Source organism: Schistocerca gregaria, chromosome X, assembly GCF_023897955.1.
Source record: "Schistocerca gregaria isolate iqSchGreg1 chromosome X, iqSchGreg1.2, whole genome shotgun sequence".
Lineage (NCBI taxonomy): Eukaryota > Metazoa > Arthropoda > Insecta > Orthoptera > Acrididae > Schistocerca > Schistocerca gregaria.
In genome coordinates, this window is record NC_064931.1 from 645,780,908 (window position 1) to 645,800,784 (window position 19,877).

General features: G+C 43.4%; 1 protein-coding gene across 2 annotated transcripts in view; it reads left to right on the forward strand.

Moving 5' to 3' along the window:
- The window catches only part of LOC126299143 (serine proteinase stubble-like), a 204,680-nt gene that overhangs the window by 133,201 nt on the left and 51,602 nt on the right, over nt 1-19,877 (forward strand). For both annotated transcript variants that reach the window (XM_049990911.1, XM_049990910.1), the window contains exon 3: nt 11,172-12,206. In XM_049990911.1, coding sequence (XP_049846868.1) covers nt 11,172-12,206 — 1,035 coding nt within the window. The remainder of the gene's footprint in view (nt 1-11,171; nt 12,207-19,877) is intronic.

Below are 19,877 nucleotides of genomic sequence, written 5' to 3' on the forward strand. Positions count from 1 at the left end.
TTTCTCACATAAAACAAATGTTTACTTTTCTCTCCTACAAGCAATCTGAAATGTTTCTAGAGTGAAATTTTCACTCTATAGCGGAGTGTACTCTGATATGAAACTTCCTGGCAGATTAAAACTGTGTGCCGGATCCAGACTCGAATTCGGGACCTTTGCCGTTTGCGGGCAAGTGCTCTACCAACTGAGCTACCCAAGCCCATTTGCCCGAGAAAGGCAAAGGTCCCGAGTTCGAGTCCCGGTCCGGCACACGTTTTTAATCTGCCAGGAAGTTTCAATCTAAAATGTTTTACATGTAATTTTTTTACAGCATGTATGTAGGTAAAATTACTATGTGTCTTGGCTCTTCTTATAATCTATGCACCCGGAATTTTAGCGTAAAACCCTCTGCAATCTACATCTACATATATACTCCGCTAACCACCAATCGGTGTGTGGCGGAGGACACAATTCGCGCCAAAGTCATATTCCCCCCGCCCGCTCTGTTCCACTCGCAGGTCGCGCGAGGGAAAAATGACTGTCTGAACGCCTCAGTACGAGTTCTAATTTCCCTTAGCTTTGAATGGTGATCATTGTGCGATTTCAAAGTTGGTGGTAATAATATATGCTGTATATCCTCGGTGAAGACCGGATTTCGGAATGTAGTGAACAGCCCCTTCCGTTTAGCGCGCGCGCCGTCTATCTGGAAGTGTTTCCCACTTCAAACTTTCTGTGAGATTTGCAACGCTCTCGCGATGGCTATATGTACCAGTCACGAATCTTGCCGCTCTTCTTTAGACCTTCTCAATCTCTTTAAACAGACCCAACTTGTAAGGGTCCCATACAGACGAGCAATACTCTAAGACTGGACGAACTAACGTATTGTAAGCTATTTCCTTTGTTGAAGGACTGCATCGCTTCAGGATTCTACCAATAAACCGCGATCTAGAGTTCGCCTTACCCGTTACTTGCGTAATCTGATCATTCCATTTGAGATCATTTCGAATAGTCACACCCAGATATTTGACGGATGTTACCGCTTCCAAAGACTGGGCATTTATTTTGTGCTCGTAGATTAATGGGGATTTTCGTCTTGTTATACGCAGTAGGTTACATTCACTAATATCGATAGATAACTGCCAGTCATTACACCAAGCATTTATTTTCTGCAAATCTTCATTGATTTGTTCACAACTTTCGTGTGATAATACTTTCCTGTAGACTACAGCATCATCGGAAAACCGTCTAATGCCACTGTCAATATTACCAACCAGATCGTTTATGCAAATCGTAAAAAGCAGCGAACGTATTACGCTGTGTGACACCTCGCTCGAACTGGCACTGGAATTGGATACGCATCTTCATGAAGATCTCGCACTTACTTGACTAGCTGATCTATGGAGCTTATCTGTCTCCTACCCCTATATCGTCGGCACAAGCACCCCTGTATGATGTGGAGGACAAGTGAGATACACTGCATAAAGCATGCCAGGAATAAAGAGAAATCATTCGACCATCTCTGTGAGCATACGAGCATACGATGACGAGAAAACAGAAGGAATGTTTGTGACACCTCGCTCGAACTGGCACTGGAATTGGATACGCATCTTCATGAAGATCTCGCACTTACTTGACTAGCTGGTCTATGGAGCTTATCTGTCTCCTACCCCTATATCTTCGGCACAAGCACCCCTGTATGATGTGGAGGACAAGTGAGATACACTGCATAAAGCATGCCAGGAATAGAGAGAAATCATTCGACTATCTCTGTGAGCATACGAGCATACGATGAGGAGAAAACCGAAGGAATGTAAAGGCCTAACATCCTGTCGACCACAAGATCATTAGAGACGGATCAGAATCTGGGATGGTGGAAGGATGAGAAGTGCATCGACTGTTTTCTCCAAAAGAACCTTCCCTGCATTTGCCTTACGTAATTTGGGAAAACACGGGAAATCCAAATGTGGATGGCCGAACGGTTATTTGAACCACCATCCTCTCGTGGGTTACCACTGCGCCACTTTTCTGTGTGTTTCCAATTATCGTGGTTTAGTTATTTTTTAGTGTTGATATGGTTCTGCGCTTAGCCAGTCGCAGTATTATCCCCTGTCGTCGGCCTCATGACGGAATTCGTCATTTCTTCTGGTTTTGCTAGCTATGGAACGTTAACTCCAAGTAAGAAACAATCGTCCCTCTACTTTGACTTCCAAAACACTTTAGGTGACAGTACATTCTGAGGTTAATTAACTGCATTTTTATAGTGTTTTGTCCAGAAAATACCCATTCACAAGTCTACGGGATCTTATTTATTCTGTCGGGTTGCAATTGCCATGTGGGTCACATCTATCTGTGGATGAGCAACGATTTATGGAAACCACGGAAATCAGGATGGCTGAACGGGTATTTGAATCGGCGCCCTCCGGAAAATGAGTCAACAGTCTTATCACTACGTCACCTCGGTCGGTGTAATATCTAAAGTTTCTGGTTTAAGAGAGTTAGCAGTAACCTGCCGGCAGGAACGAGCATCCCGGGAAAGGTAAAGCACATCGAATGATCACATACTGGCGTCATTTGTAGAGAGCTGACAAATGACGGTGTAACAGCTACAGTATGACAAAAAGTCTGGACACATTTCTTTACATGTGCAACAGATCAGAAATTTGTCCTGCGAAGGTCCACTGGCTGTTCCTGGCGATGCATATAATACTGCATCCAGTGCCGTGCACATTTTGTAGGTGTGCTCAGTGCGAAGTTATAGAGGGCGCGAAAGTATCCGGGTAGTGCCGTGCGAACGTACGGTATATACTAAGGTGACGTCTTTCGCTGCGCCAAGAGAATACGTCACTTACTTCCACGAAACCTTGACGGCAAGAATTTGGCTAACTGTATTAGGAACATAAATATCGATTCTGGAAGGAACTGAACAGGCCCTGACACAGTCGTTCCTTCAGAGGATTCAGAACTATAATGTTAAGCTGAAAGAGTCGTGAGTCTATCGTACAGTTCAACCCCAGCGCCCCAATAGCTTGATGTGTTGCGCTCCGTGGAGACTTGCTCACTTTTTCTTACTCTATAACAGTTGTTGTTGCTGTTCTCATCAGTACAAAGGGTGGTTTGATGTAGCTTCCCACGTTACTGTACATTGTGCAAGTCTTTTAATATGTAACGTACATTCCTTTGAGCCTGCTTCGTGTGTTCAAATCGAACAAGGTGGCACGGTGATTAGCAAACTTGACTCGTATTTCGGAGGACAGCCGTTCCAATTCCCGTCTGGCCATCCACATTTAGGTTTTCCACGGTTTGCCTGAATTGCTTAATCCTAATACCGGGATTTTTCCACAGCTGACTTTCTTCTCAATCCAAGCTTGTGCCCCTTATATCATGATCTCTTTGTCGATGGGACATTAAAACGAAATCTTCCTTTCTTCGTATTGGTATTTGACAATAGTGTATCACAAAACTGATGGACTGGTAATACCCACATCTGTCAGAACCTGCCATCTTTGAATCTGGAATTACTGGTTGTGTGTCTGATACAAAAACGGACTGTTAATATGCGTTCGTGTTATCCAGAATCGAACAACAGAAGAACAGAACTGAAGTTTCATAGTTATGACTGTAGTGGCCGATATTACACTGTCGGGAAGAAATATGTAACACCCTCAAGCACAAGGTCATTCTATTGATAAGTGATGTGACAGGTAGCTCATCATTATGGGTGTATATGATAACAAATTCAGACCAAATGAAACACAAATATTACACATCCTGTTAAAGTGTTCCCAAACAGTTGCATCAATACACAGTGGAGCCCCTATGAGGGAAAAGACCATAGATTTACCCCAGCATCTTGCACCTTTTGTTGTAATTCGATAGTGATCTTGCATGCTCCAGAGAACAAGTAAGTTCCTATTTTACCATGTCTCATACGTGTTCTGTTGGCGATAGAGCTGGTGATTTTGGTAGTTGTTGTATACCGCGAAGAGCACGTTATGTCGCAGCAGCCATATGTGGATGTCAGTAGTGGGACAACAGGGGCATCATCCCACATTGCATTGTTGCCAAATTTACTCAAGATGGCGGCGATAGATGTGGCAATGTCGCAATGACATCATGGTGGGAAGTACAAATTTTGACAGGAAAAAAATTCAGTTGGGCTACCTGCTGCGCAATGGATTATTTCGACAGTTTACAATTAGTGAGCGTGTTTGCAGAGCGTTTACATGCATTATTTTGACAATTTACGAGTTGTTTACATTTTTGTACATCAGTGTACTGCATTATTCCAGTGATTTACGAGTAGTTTGCAGGTCTGTAGGATATGTAGTGTGACCCCAGACATGTCAGGGCGAGAGTTTTGTATCAGCGTAATAAATAAATAAACTAAATGAAATCGAACCCTAGCTAAATTGTTCCAAAACAAATTAAGTACAGTTCTTCCTCTCTCAAGCAGCAGGACACATACTGAGTCCTTTTTGTGCCATTTTTCCCCAGACTGTCATGGGATGACAGCACTCTCTGGCGGAAGTATTGTGTACTAGGTCAGTAGGGCTCTAGACCTCATGGTGAACACTCTGGATGGACAGTCAATAAAGTTCAAATGGTTCAAATGGCTCTGGGCACTATGGGACTTAACATCTGAGGTCATCAGTCCCCTAGAACTTAGAACTACTTAAACCTAACTAACCTAAGGACGTCACACACATCCATGCCCAAGGCAGGATTCGAACCTGTGACTGTAGCGGTCTCGCGCTTCCAGACTGAGGCGCCTAGAACCGCTCGGCCACACCAGCCTTCCAATAAAGTTCTTCTGGGTTTTTGGCCGCATTGTCAACCATAAAATGTCGGCGTTTCGATGACTATTGAAAGATGCCTTCCTCAGGGTATATTGCTAACTCCTGGATGAGCACTGGTTTGCTTACTAATATACTATAGAGGAGTGTTTCCATTGGATATGAGGATGAGGAGGAATGGTATTAGGTGTTCTTTTATTGGTCTTTGCACTGCGTGTTGTCATCGGCGGAAATAGGAGTCTTCCATTGGAGTTTCCTTTACTGCTTGCTATTGGTGGAAATTGGCGAATAGCAAACTGAGTGGCGAATGCAGTGTAGCGTTATTTGCTAACTGCCTATTATCGACTAGGGTGTGTTAGTACTCTGTGTACCCTCTGCCGCTGTGGCCTATTGCCCGCCTGTTGCTTTGCGAGAGCTGTCCTTCCGCAAAGCTGTTTCTGCTGGCAGCCAAGACACTTGAAGTCAGTACCTGCCTTCTTTATTCATAAAAAGAGAAGACAGGTATGAACAGAGAAGATGGATACCGACTCCCAGCATCTTGGCTGCCAGCATAACTCTGCCCTCACCGGCCTGCATCTGCGGCACGATGCATGTTTCGTGCAACCATTTTCCTGGATGACTGCGTGCAAGGACCCAATCATCGACCAGGTGTAACAAGAAACCCGATTCATTCGGCAGAAGAAACGTTTCTATTGATTCACGGTGAAAACTCAGTGATGCTGTGCCCACCGCAATCATAACTGACGATGTCGGTGGGTCAACACAGCACCACATAGGGGTCGTGTGATGTGGAGCTCCATGTTCAACAGTGGCCTTTAAACGGTGTTTTTCGAAAGACTTGTGTTGCACCAACTTTGTACTCTGTCGTCAGATCTGCCTACCCTCGATTACACAGTGGAGGATCCTCCGACCTCCATGTTTTGTGATGAGACGTGGTCGACCAGTATCATACAGCCTTCTCGTTAGTTCACCACCCTTCAACCACTTTCCATAGGTGCTCAAGACAGTAGTACGCCCACAGGTGACCAGCGTGTTTTTTCCTGGTCATGCGGTTGTAATAAGGGGTGACTTCAACTTGCCAGGTATAGATTAGGAGTCTTATGCCATCAAAACTGGTACCAGAGACAGGTATTCGTGGGGAATTGTTCTGGATGTCTTGTCCAAAAATTACCTTTAGCAGATAATTAGACAACAAACTCGTGATAGTAACGTCTTAGACCTCCTGGTAACTAACAGACCTGAACTTATCGAATCACTTAACGTAGAGGATCATAAGGTTGTGACAGCATCTATGACGACGGGTCATACAAGGAATGTTAAGAAACATAGGAAAATATATTTGATCAGCAAGGGTGACAGGTACAAAGTTCAGAATATCTCAGCAGTCAGCATCAAATATTCGGTGATAAAGACGAAGATGTACAGAATAAATGGAAAAAATTCAAAGGCATTGTTCAATACGCCCTTGACAAGTATGTTCAGAGTAAGGTTTTAAGGGATCGGAAAGACCCACCATGGTTTAATAGCCGTGTTAGAAAAGCGCTACGTAAACGAGAAGCACTTCAACTCAGATTCAAGAGAAGTAAAAACCTAGCTGACAAACAAAAGCAGAACGAAGCGAAAATGAGCGTAAGAAGAGGAATGAGAAAAGCGTTCAATGTTTTTGAAAGTAAAACCTCAATCGACGTGAGTAAAAACCGTAAGAGATTTTGGTCATATGTAAAATCAGCAAGTGGGTCAAAATCGTCTCTTAGCCACCACACCGGCACGGAAACGGAAGATAACAGAGAGAAGGCCGAAACACTGAATTCGGTCTTCCGAGATGTTTCACCGCGGAAGATCGTAAAACTGTCCCTCCTTTCAATCGTCGTACGAACTTCGAAATGGCAGATGTTGAGATAATCGATCGCGGAATTGAACATCAGCTACAATCGCTTAATAGTGGAAAGGCGTCAGGGTCAGATGAAATACCTATAAGATTATACAAATATTACGCGAAAGAACTTGCTCCTCTTCTAGCAATAATTTACCGGATCCCTTGAACAACGAAAGGTACCTAATACTGGAAAAAGTGCAGGTTATTCCCGTTTTTAAGAAAGGCCGTAAGACAGATCCACACAAGTATAGACCTGTTTCGTTGACGTCAATCTGTCGTAGAATTATGGAACACGTTCCATGCTCAAGAATCAGGACTTTTTGGAAAATGAACATCTCCTCTATAAAAATCAGCATGGATTCCGGAAATAGAGATCTTTCGAAACTCAGCTCGCTCTGTTCCTCCATGAGATCCACAGCGCAGTGGACAACGACGCTCAGGTTGTTGCCGTGTTCCTTGATTTCAGTAAGGCATTTGGCACCGTCCCACATAACAGCTTAATGAAAAAAATACGAGCTTACGGAGTATCGGAGCAGACTTGCGATTCGATTCAAGACTTTCTTGCAGATAGAACTCTACACGTCGCTCTTAACGGAACTAAATTGACAGATGTAAAGGTAATATCCGGAGTACCACAGGGATATGTGATAGGACCGTTGCTGTTTATGTGTATATGTAAATCATCTAGTAGAAAGCGTCGGATGCTCTTTAAGGTTATTCGCTGATGATGCAGTTGTCTATACCAAAGCAGCAACGACAGAAGATAGCAAGAATTTTCAGAACGACCTACAGAGAACTGATGAAAGGTGCAGACCAGCAGTTAACCCTGAACGTGAATAAATGTAACATGTTGGGCATACGTAGGAAAAGAAATCCACTACTTTACAGCTACAGTATTGATGACAAACAGCTGGAGACAACGTCTGACATAAAATATGGAGGAGTGATTATCCAGAGCGACCTTAAGTGGAATGACCACATAAAGCAGATAGTGGGAAAAGCAGACACCATACTCAGATTCATCAGAAGAATCTTAAGGAAATGTAACTCATCTACAAAAGAAGTGGCTTACAAGGCTCTTGTTCTCCCGATTCTTGGAGTATTGTTCATCTATCTGGGACTCTTATCAGGTAGGACTGATAGAAGAGATAGAGAAGATCCAACGAAGAGCGGCGAGTTTCGTCACGGGAACGTTTAGCTGGCCATAGAGCATTACGGAGATGCTAAACAAACTCCACTGGCAGCAGAGGCTTACCGACCATCATTCTTCCGACGCTCTATTCGCGAGTGGAACAGAGTTGGAGGGATCAGGTAGCGGTACCCAAAGCACCGTGGTCTAGCGGTTCTAGGCGCTCAGTCAGGAACCGCGCGACTGCTACGGTCGCAGGTTCAAATCCTGCCTCGGGAATGGGTGTGTGTGATGTCCTTAGGTTAGTTAGGTTTAAGTAGTTCTAAGTTCTAGGGGACTTATGTCCACAGATGTTGAGTCCCACAGTGCTCAGAGCCATTTGAACCATTTTTTTGAACCAAAATACCCTCCGCCACACACCGTTAGGTGGATTGCGGAGTATGCTGTAGATGTAGATGTTTCAGAGATTCTAGATTCCAGCCGCAGCGCCACAACAATGTGCCCTCTGTCAAAATCGCTGATATCTGTTGATTACCGCATCTGCAGCCCGTACCTTCGCTACAGTGACTGCCCCTTCATCTCTCTCGCTTACATTCTTTCCTTATGTCGTCACGTGACCGTAGTATCATCAGGAGGTATTCAACCTAGCGCTGGGCAGTGGTCATAATGGCTTAGCTCATCAGTGTAGCATGGAGCGATTATTGCTAAAGATATTGCCTCGTTGACAGAATTCTCAATCGGCTTCTCTTTTCTAGAAGAAAACTCATTATGAATACGTTAATAAAGTAGTCTTTGCTCTTGCAGCCTGCTGCATAACATTTTTTTCCAACACTTTCGCTAAGATGTCTAGGAGACAAATTCACTTTGTAGCTAAAGGATGTTTTACGTCATCTTTTCTAAGATAATCATGTTTGTCTTTCGTAGAATTTTTTGTATTCTTCCCCGTGGCCAACTTGCATTAATAGCTGACAGAAGTATGGACTTATCTATATGTGAAAAGCTTGTAGTATTTATATTGGAATACTATCCGGTTCAGGTGATGTCTTTCTTTTTAGGTTCTGTATTTCATTCCGTACATCCTCCTTCGCAAAACGACACATTACTGGATCACTTTCATATGTTCCGTACAATAGTTATATAGGCACCTATGTTGAAATTATCAGCGTTCTAATGAAATCTGGGAACAGATTCTCCATTGATAGATTAATGTTTAATCTACACGTAAGATTTCTGTATCTTTCCAGTCAACGAACTCACTCTTCCGCAGTAGGGATCTTCATAGTCTTTAAAGGCCTGCGATCCACCGAGTTAATCTGCTCGATCGATGGTGCCTAATAATCGTCATTGCTGTATGTATTGCTCTGGCGACATCCTGTGCACTTGTGTCTGTGTTATGAGCAAACACATAGTTCCCGAGCGGAGAAATATGTTTCTCACACCGTTAAAGTTGGCGTTACTCAAGTCAAATTGTATTTCTAAATTTATAATCAGTTCTCTACACTCATTTCTGCGACAACTCACAGTGAAAAATTGAACTGTAGTCACTTTTAGTGATACCATTCTTTGCTCCCCTTTTTTAAATCATTTTATCCTTTCGTTCTTATACTTCTGCAACAACTATGCTAGATTGGGTATCCACTTCGCCTTCTTATGTGGGTGGGTTTCCAACAAGACTGGTAGGTGATTTTCAATAATAGTAAATGTATTGTAGCATCCGTAAACAAGGGAAACGATCCTACACTGACTTATTACGCGATGAAATATTAGAGTTGATCGCAACGAATACGTATTTAGATATCATCAACACCGTTAGAGGGATCGATCAGTAAAATTATTGTATGGAAAGCAGCTGCCAGACTGAGATGATCTTGAAGAATTATTAAACAGCGTAGTCCATTTACGAAGGAGGATTTTTGTAAAACTATCGTCTGTACCTCAACAGAAGCAAATGCCGGGTTGGTTCCTTCAGCAAGGCTAAGATCGATTTACTTTCCAAACCTTGTACATATGAAGCTTATGGCCCTCCTGCATCGTCTCTAATGATTTCTTTGTCGACGTATATTAAACTGTCTTCTTTTTTTCATTCAGTATATTTGTACATATTGTTTGTGTGTACCATATGTTACCAAGAAAGCTTAAGCAAATGAGAGAGGGTCCCAATATTATTGCGTAATCCTCACGACTGTGGGTAGTTAGATCATACGTTTTACAGATATACTCCATAAATTATTTAATCATTTGTCTATATTTCACCTAGCAGTACCTCCTTAGTAAGTTAACATTACAATACGTGTAGCACATGAGCAGTACACAATATTATTATTATTAATACTAATAGACGAATTATTCATTGTAATACTGTATAATCAGTACATAATAAGAATAACAATAATAATAATAGTAATTATACAGAAATGAATATATGATACTTTCAGATTGTCGGTCTAGTTAGTGCTGTATTAAGTAATTTTTGTGTTACATCTTTTCGAATGTGAGCAATGACACCTAACAGAAATGTATTGCAAGGGTACAAACAAAAAGAAATCTGGAGGAGAAGTAGACAGTACTAGAGAAGAACAAGAAATAATATGGTAAGATGAACAGATTAGATGAAAGGAATCAGAAATAGATTGAGACGAGAAAAGTATGCCTAACGTTAACAATGGCTGAATTACTGCTGAGAGACTCTAAAACATACGTCGAACACCACGAAAAGGACAAGTCTTAAAGTTCCGAGGTCGCACCTACTTTCTCATCCACATAATGTTCACAGCCACTACAGTAAAATCAAGAATTTCGAATTAAGAAAGAGCCATACAAGGAGAACACCATTCTCATGTCACAAAGGGGGGGGGGGGGGGGAGGAGGAGGGATAGTAATCAAACTGGTACACTCAATATGGTCTGTCACATACCTCACGTTCGGCTGCGAAGCACAAATGAAAATGTGGATGTATTGCTGGTCGTCATGTGTATACCATTGATTAGACCACTATGACAAACATATACCAGAAAGCAACATTTTACAGCCAGTTCTGTTTCGTGATACATAGCATTAACTTCACAGAATCGCTGAGAGTTTGTTAAGAAACAGGATTCGGTTTTAACAGCGGCTAGAGACAGAATCTATCGTGCACTTGCGAATGGGATCGTCTTAGGACGTGCCTCGATTGATTTACGTTTACCAAAACCGGTAGGGCTGACTTACGATTTGAACCTAGTAGCTCCCCTATCCTGCCACTGCGGAATCCCTTTCGAGATAAAATTTAAAATTTAGGGAATGTTGAAAATAATCCATAAGAGTTTTAAGTCGTACGACTTCGTTTTGTTAGAATAATTCCATTTTAATTACAATGAAATGCATTTTGAGGAAAATCATGAATGTCTGCTTGCAGGTTCCGGTCGCAACATTCGGCAGCTGCCTTGCGTGAGCCGGCGCACGGGAGAGACGGGCACGTGCATGTTTGCGTACTCTTGCCTGAAGGCGAACGGTACGCACCTGGGCACGTGCATCGACCGCTTCTACTTCGGAAGCTGCTGCCGCATGGACGGCGACCTGCCGCCGTCGGTTCTGTACCGGCCCACCACCACAGAGCCTCCGGCCGCCACCACCACCACTCTTGCCACCGAAGGAGTCGCGGCGTCGGCCATCACAACAACCGACGCGACGAGGGGAACGACGACGACGACGGCAGCGGCGACGACGTCCAAGCCCACATCTGTGACCACGGAAAGGACACAGACGACGACGACGCCGAGGAAGCCGACGAAGCCGACGAGTAGCAGACCGACGGTCAAACCGAAGCCCTCTGGCAGCACGACGGCGCGGCCGCCCACCAAAAAGCCCACTAGGAAGCCTCCCGTCTTTAAGCCGACTTCCGCCAAGCCGACGACTCCGAGCGCGACGAAACCGACGGTATCGGTGAAACCGCCACAGTCGTCCACTGGGCCCTACACAAAGCCGACTACCAAGCCCGCTACTAAACCAACTAGTAAACCCACTACCAAGCCAACCACCAGGCCAAATATTAGGCCGACAACCAGGCCGACCGCCAGGCCAACCCCCAAGCCATCCACGAAGCCAACTAACAAGCCGGCCACCGAGCCGTCTCCCAAACCGGTTACCAAGCCGGCCACCGCGTATGCGACGACGAGTGCGGCCAGCGTGCAGCCTACGACGAGCAGCCAAGCCCCTCAAACGACGACAACGATCTCTCCCACTTCGGCGTCGCCAACTGTGACGAGTACGACGGAGTCTGTGGCAAGTTCGACCTTGGCGGCCAGCGGTGTGACGACGCAGCAGACGGTGTGGAGCGCTTCCCAAGGCTCTGAGAGAAATGCAACCACCGCCTCGCCTGCCACCGCATCCTCTGGCAGCGTTTCCCTGGTTACCTGGACCCTCGTAGAGGCAGCAGGTTCACCGTCGCCTGGTGAGTTCAATAATTCAGTAGAATGAGAATTTCCACTCTGCAGCGGAGTGTGAGCTGATATGAAACTTCCTGACAGATTAATACTGTGTGCCGTACCGAGACTCGAACTCGGGATCTTTGCCTTTGGCGGGCAAGTGTGAGAACGGGGCGTGAGTCGTGCTTGGGTAACTCAGTTGGTAGAGCACTTGCCCGCGAAAGGCAAAGGCCCCGAGTTCGAGTCTCGGTCCGGCACACAGTTTTAATCTGCCAGGAAGTTTCATATCAGCGCATACTCCGCTGCAGAGTGGAAATTCTCATTCTGGAAACATCATCCGGGCTGTGGCTAAGCCATGTCTCTGCAATATCCTTTCTTTCAGGAGGGCTAGTTCTGCAAGTTCGCAGGAGAGCTTCTGTAAAGTTTGGAAGATAGGAGACGAGGTACTCGCAGAAGTAAAGTTGTAAGGACAGGGCGTGAGTCGTGCTTGGGTAGCTCAGTTGACGCCGGCACGGTAGCTCAACGTGTTCGGTCAGAGGGTTTAGCTACCCTCTGTAATAAAAAAACTGAGGAAACTGGTCAACGAACAACCTCAACGGGTGTCATCGGACGTCCGCCACGAACAAATTCAACGAACAATATAGATCACAATGAAAAAAATGAAAAAAAGTCGGTAGAGCACTTGCCCGCGAAAGGCAAAGGTCCCGAGTTCGAGTCTCGGTCAGGCACACAGTTTTAATCTGCCAGGAAGTTTCAACAATTCAATAAATAACAGCGAACTTTATAATATGGGAATCCGCAGCTTGAAAAATACACTGATGACCCAAAATATTATAATCGCCTGCTTAATAGCTTGTTTGTCCGTCTTTTGAACGAAATACTTCACTGATTCTGCGTATCAGGTATCCGACAGTTTGTTCGTATGTTTTGGGAGGTGTGCGCGTTTAGATGTCTATGCCCGACATGTAATTCACGTAAATAACGGCCCGCTGGTTTGCGTACGCGATGATGGCGCCAGATAATGACCTAGATGGGTGCATAGGATTGCTCAAAGATGACGTCTACGTCTACGTCTACATCTACATTACTCTGCAAGCCACCCAACGGTGTGTGGCGGAGGACACTTTACGTGCCACTGTCATTACCTCCCTTTCCTGTTCCAATCGCATATGGTTCGTGGAAAGAACGACTGTCTGAAAGCTTCCGTGCGCGCTCGAATCTCTCTAATTTTACATTCGTGATCTCCTCGGAAGGTATAAGTGGGGGGAAGCAATATATTCGATACCTCATCCAGAAACGCAACCTCTCGAAACCTGGCGAGCAAGCTACACCGCGATGCAGAGCGCCTCTCTTGCAGGGTCTGCCACTTGAGTTTGCTAAACATCTCCGTAACGCTATCACGGTTACCAAATAACCCTGTGACGAAACGCTCTTCTTTGGATCTTCTCTATCTCCTCCGTCAACCCGATCTGGTACGGATCCCACACTGATGAGCAATACTCAAGTATAGGTCGAACGAGTGTTTTGTAAGCCACCTCCTCTGTTGATGAACTGCATTTTCTAAGTACTCTCCCAATGAATTTCAACCTGGTACCCGCCTTACCAACAATTAATTTTATATGATCATTCCACTTCAAATCGTTTCGCACGCATACTCCCAGATATTTTACAGAAGTAACTGCTACCAGTGTTTGTTCCGCTATCACATAATCATACAATAAAGAATCCTTCTTACATTTGTCTATGTTAAGGGTCATTTGCCACTCCCTGCACCAAGTGCCTATCCGCTGCAGATCTTCCTGCATTTCGCTACAATTTTCTAATGCTGCAACTTCTCTGTATACTACAGCATCATCCGCGAAAAGCCGCATGGAACTTCCGACACTATCTACTAGGTCATTTATACATATTGTGAAAAGCAATGGTCCCATAACACTCGCCTGTGGCACGCCAGAGGTTACTTTAACGTCTGTAGACGTCTCTCCACTGAGAACAACATGCTGTGTTATGTTTGCTAAAAACTCTTCAATCCAGCCACACAGCTGGTCTGATATTCCGTAGGCTCTTACTTTGTTCATCAGGCGACAGTGCGAACGCCTTCCGGAAGTTAAGGAAAACGGCATATACCTGGGAGCCAGTATCTAATATTTTCTGGGTCTCATGAACAAATAAAACGAGTTGGGTCTCACACGGTCGCTATTTCCGGAATCCATGTAGATACCTACAGAGTAGATTCTGTGTTTCCAGAAATAACATTATACGAGAGCAAAAATCATTTTCTAAAATTCTGCAACAGATTGATGTCAGAGATAGAGGTCTATAATTTTGCGCATCTGCTCGACGACCCTTCTTGAAGACTGGGACTACCTGTGCTCTTTTTCAATCATTTGGAACCTTCCGTTCCTCTAGAGACTTGCGGTACACGGCTGTTAGAAGGGGGGCAAGTTCTTTCGCGTACTCTATGTAGAATCGAATTGGTATTCCGTCAGGTCCAGTGGACTTTCCTCTGTTGCGTGATTTCAGTTGCTTTTCTATTCCTTGGACACTTATTTCGATGTGAGCCATTTTTTCGTTGGTTCGAGGATTTAGATCAGGAACTGCAGTGCGGTCTTCCTCTGTGAAACAGCTTTGGAAAAATGTGTTTAGTATTTCAGCTTTACGCTTGTCATCCTCTGTTTCAATGCAATCATCATCCCAGAGTGTCTGTATATGCTGTTTCGAGCCACTTAATGATTTAATGTAAGACCAGAACTTCCTAGGATTTTCTGTCAAGTCGGTACATAGAATTTTACCTTCCAATTCACTGAACGCTTCAAGCATAGCTCTCCTTATGCTAATTTTGACATCTTTTAGCTTCTGTTTGTCTGAGAGGTTTTGGCTGCGTTTAAACTTGCAGTGAAGCTCTCTTTGCTTTCGCAGTAGTTTCCTAACTTTGCTGTTGAACCACGGTGGGTTTTTCCCATCCCTCACAGTTTTACTCGGCACGTACCTGTCTAAAACGCATTTTACGATTGCCTTGAACTTTTTCCATAAACACTCGACATTTTCAGTGTCGGAACAGAAATTTTCGTTTTGATCTGTTAGGTAGTCTGAAATCTGCCTTCTATTACTCTTGCTAAACAGATAAACCTTCTTCCCTTTTTTATATTCCTGTTTACTTCCATATTCAGGGATGCTGCAACGGCCTTATGATCACTGATTCCCTGTTCTGCGCTTACAGAGTCGAAACGTTCGGGTCTGTTTGTTATCAGTAGGTCCAAGATGTTATCTCCACGAGTCGGTTCTCTGCTTAATTGCTCGAGGTAATTTTCGGATATTGCACTCAGTATAATGTCACTCGATGCTCTGTCCCTACCACCCATCCTAAACATTTGAGTGTCCCAGTCTATATCTGGTAAATTGAAATCTCCACCTAAGATCTATATAAATGACCTGGGTGACAATCTGAGCAGTTCTCTTAGGTTGTTCGCAGATGATGCTGTAATTTACCGTCTAGTAAGGTCATCGGAAGACCAGTATCAGTTGCAAAGCGATTTAGAAAAGATTGCTGTATGGTGTGTCAAGTGGCAGTTGACGCTAAATAACGAAAAGTGTGAGGTGATCCATATGAGTTCTAAAAGAAATCCGTTGGACTTGGATTACTTGATAAATAGTAGAATTCTCAAGGCTGTCAATTCAACTAAGTACCTGGGTGTTAAAATTACGAACAACTTCAGTTGGAAAGACCGCATAGATAATATTGTGGGGAAGGCGAGCCAAAGGTTGCGTTTCATTGGCAGGACACTTAGAAGATGCAACAAGTCCACTAAAGAGACAGCTTACACTACACTCGTTCGTCCTCTGTTAGAATATTGCTGCGCGGTGTGGGATCCTTACCAGGTGGGATTGACGGAGGACATCGAAAGGGTGCAAAAAATGGCAGCTCGTTTTGTATTATCACGTAATAGGGGAGAGAGTGTGGCAGATATGATACGCGAATTGGGATGGAAGTCATTACAGCAAAGACGTTTTCCGTCGCGGCGAGATCTTTTTACGAAATTTCAGTCACCAACTTTCTCTTCCGAATGCGAAAATATTTTGTTGAGCCCAACCTACATAGGTAGGAATGATCATCAAAATAAAATACGAGAAATCAGAGCTCGAACAGAAAGGTTTAGGTGTTCGTTTTTCCCGCGCGTTGTTAAGGAGTGGAATGGTAGAGAGATAGTATGATTGTGGTTCGATGAACCCTCTGCCAAGCACTTAAATGGGAATTGCAGAGTAGTCATGTAGATGTAGATGTAAGACGTCACCGTCGGCGAAGACATCAAGCATGAAGGGATGCAGGTGGTTCGCAGCTGTCAGCGTGTCTTCGGTTACTACCATAGGGCGCATGCAAGCGCAAGAGAATGTCTCCCTTAGCATAATACTGCTGCCACCAGCCAGCGTCAGTGCTGCGCTTCACGTTTCGAGCCCTCGTTCACTTCAATGACGGCGTTTGTGGAGAAAACCATCGACCAGTGTAGCAAAAATGTAATTCTCCCAAAGAGCCGACACGATTCCATTGATCGGCGGTCGAACGCCGATGGTCGCGTGCCCACTGCTATTGTAACTGATGGTGTAGTTGCGTCAACATGTGAACACGTAGCGGTGGTCTGCTGTGGAGCTCCAGGTTCAACAATGTACGATGAACGGTGTGCTCCGAAACACTTGGATTGTGCTCTTTCGGAAGAGATGCCACAGATCACATCTATACTATTTACGGAGGTGTCAAGCCTCCGAACTCCAAGTTCTGTGAAGAGTCGCGGGCGACCAACCAATTAGCTCCTGGCTGTAGTTTCACTGTCCTTCTACCTCTTTCCGTAGAAACTCAAGACAGTAGCACGTGAACATTCGACCAGCTTCGTCACGACAGCAAAAGCAGGTAAATTAGGGCTCATACAAAAACATTTGGGAGATCACTCATCCCGCCCAACATTCGAGTGTGGAAGATGTAGGCGGACTAATGATTCTGGTTCTTCCCGCCACACTGCTTGTGAAGCACAACAGCAGATGTCGCTTTAGGCATAGAGGTCAGCTCATGAGGGTTCATTACTGTCGAATGGCAATTTGTGCAAACGTGTTCTGCCGGACACGGTTAACTACACTAACAAATAATAATTTGAGCTCTGTGACATTTATTTTTATGTGAAATAGCTGGCGGTGGACACGAAAGCCTTTTTGCACTTTTATAAGAATCCCGCGTACGAATTACAATAAAACAGTTCCGTGGTGCAAATATATGTCATTAATACTATAAAATCACAAAATTTAATGAAAAATAAGTAGTTTTTAGTATTATTTATTACATTTTAAGAAAATGTTTAAAAAGATATGCTTCAACAAACTGTCCATGCGAGATTATAAGATTGCAAATGCTAATTCAAAAATAAAATTAAATACAACGATAATTTCAGTGTTATTACAGGCCTTTAAAATAACAACTCAAAAATCTTTATCGACTGCCTGTAAGTGTAGGAACACGTTCACGTAATGAGCTCTTATGGTCAGAAAAGGAAAGTGCCCTGATGCTTCCTTGGTGTTGAATTTTTGAGCTAATATTCCATCGGGAACTTTTTTCATTGTTTTTTGTTTTCTTTCAAACTGCCATTCTGACAGTAATCCCTGAAAAATGACAAGCAAGTTCAGTGTACTTGTCTGTAGAACTGAATCTTTGTCCGGGATTGTGCACAAGCGTAGCGTCTGAGACTGGGGCTAACATAACAGGTTTAAAAAGACTTACTTCCATTCAAATAACGCTACCTGATTCTTGTATTCTTGGCGGTCGGCAGCTTTTAAGTATTTGTCAAAAGATATCTTGCTATCTTATTTTTAATTCTTACACATACTGATCAGCATTATAAGAGTTTCGTCAAACTTACCAGAAAAGGGTCCAATTCGTATGGAGTTTATCTACGAATCTCTAGTGGCAATGGATGACCACTGAGTAACGGATTTTTCACTACTGATAAGAGCAAAAGGAAAGTGCCATGAGAACAACATGAGAGCACATTCCTACAACACTGCATAGAAGTTAACTTCTGCTTTCTATCATGCAAAACGGTAAACCAAATCTGTCTGGTTTGGTGCGAGCTGTTCTAATAACAGAAACTTACGTGAAACAGGGCTAGATCAACAAAAATTCTCCTTTACTTGTATGCCGAAAGTATTAAAAGTCGAATACTCGTCTCGTTTTGAAGGCTGTATAATAAGGATAAACTAAGTGGCTAAAGGGAACGAATACATTCACACACTTACAAGGTGTTCCCATTCTCTTACGGTTTGGGTGCTAAATGCTGTTGTGCAAACTTAAATACACGTTAGCGTTTAGAAAGGTTTTAAAATCAATTGAACTGTAACGTTTAGTTTTGCCTAAAAAAAATAAAGTTCCCCGTGTTATGTAAAATCAAGAATAAAACGCTATTTCAAGTGAACAAGACGTATGTAAGTTTTAACAGACCTATCGATGAAGAACTAAACAAAAAGGCGAGATCATCTTACAATCTGTGATTTCGTTGCCAAGCGCTCGGTTTGCGATATCCAAGAGACAGAGCACACATAAATCTACAAAAAAGTGTCACAATGCATCGTGGACAAATCAAACGAGGCAAAAAGATTTTATTGTGTCTTATACTGAGTGCAGATCTTTTAGAATGGTGCTGCAGAAATTCAGCAGAGTATATTAGGCTACGTGGGATGCAAATCGTTGACAAATATATTATTTAATAGACTGAATTTATGTAGAGACTTAGTATGTCTCATAAAATTCATGACATTTCACTCCAGTTCGCTGAATTGCCTCAGGTAAACTTATGAACGTTTAGAATCGTTGGTTACAGCACTATATTGAACTACTATGTATTTTACGTTTGTATCTGGCGGAACAATTTCCAGTTGGTTCGAAAATATACGATTACTTCTTAGGCCTTAAAACCGTACCAGTGTTTAATGCTGTACTTATTTTAATACGTTAATAAATAATTAATATATTGACGTATAATTAATATATTTCTAAGATTTTGTACTTATAATGAGAAATTAACATAACTGAATCAGAGTTTTCTAATCTTAGTTACAAATTTATGTTATGACAAGAAGTTGTACTTGTAGAACAATGATGCCAAAAGGTCTATATGTAATTATACTTTGACCCGATATACGTACTGAAGCGAGACAAAATCAGCCGGGGGAGCCTTGTTAATGTGACCATATTTATTTTGCGTGCCAAAAGTGAACAACTACTAGAGATTAGGTTCTACTGACGCAATGTGTTTACAGTTACTTGTATTTCACGTAAAAATTCATTTCGGTCCGTGACCCACGTACGCAGCTTGTGAGCTTATTGGCAGAAAGATTGCAAAATATTTAAGTATAAGAATACTTTTCACGGTCACGGAAGCTGCATCAACACAAACAACCAATGGGAAGTGACAGCTGAGTAAATGGCACTATCATTATAACCGTGTAACGAACACCAACTGCACCTTCTTTTCTTTTTCTAGACGAGGCTTGTTAATTATTGGATTTCGCAATGTTAGTGGCCGAGGGTGGCCGGATCCTTTCATGTCGTCACCTCCCATGTGAAAGTATACGGACGTTTTGTAAATGTTTGCGAATCGTGCAACTGGCAACTGAGGCGGGACGCAGACACCACCTGCCGGATGTGGGAACAGCCTAAA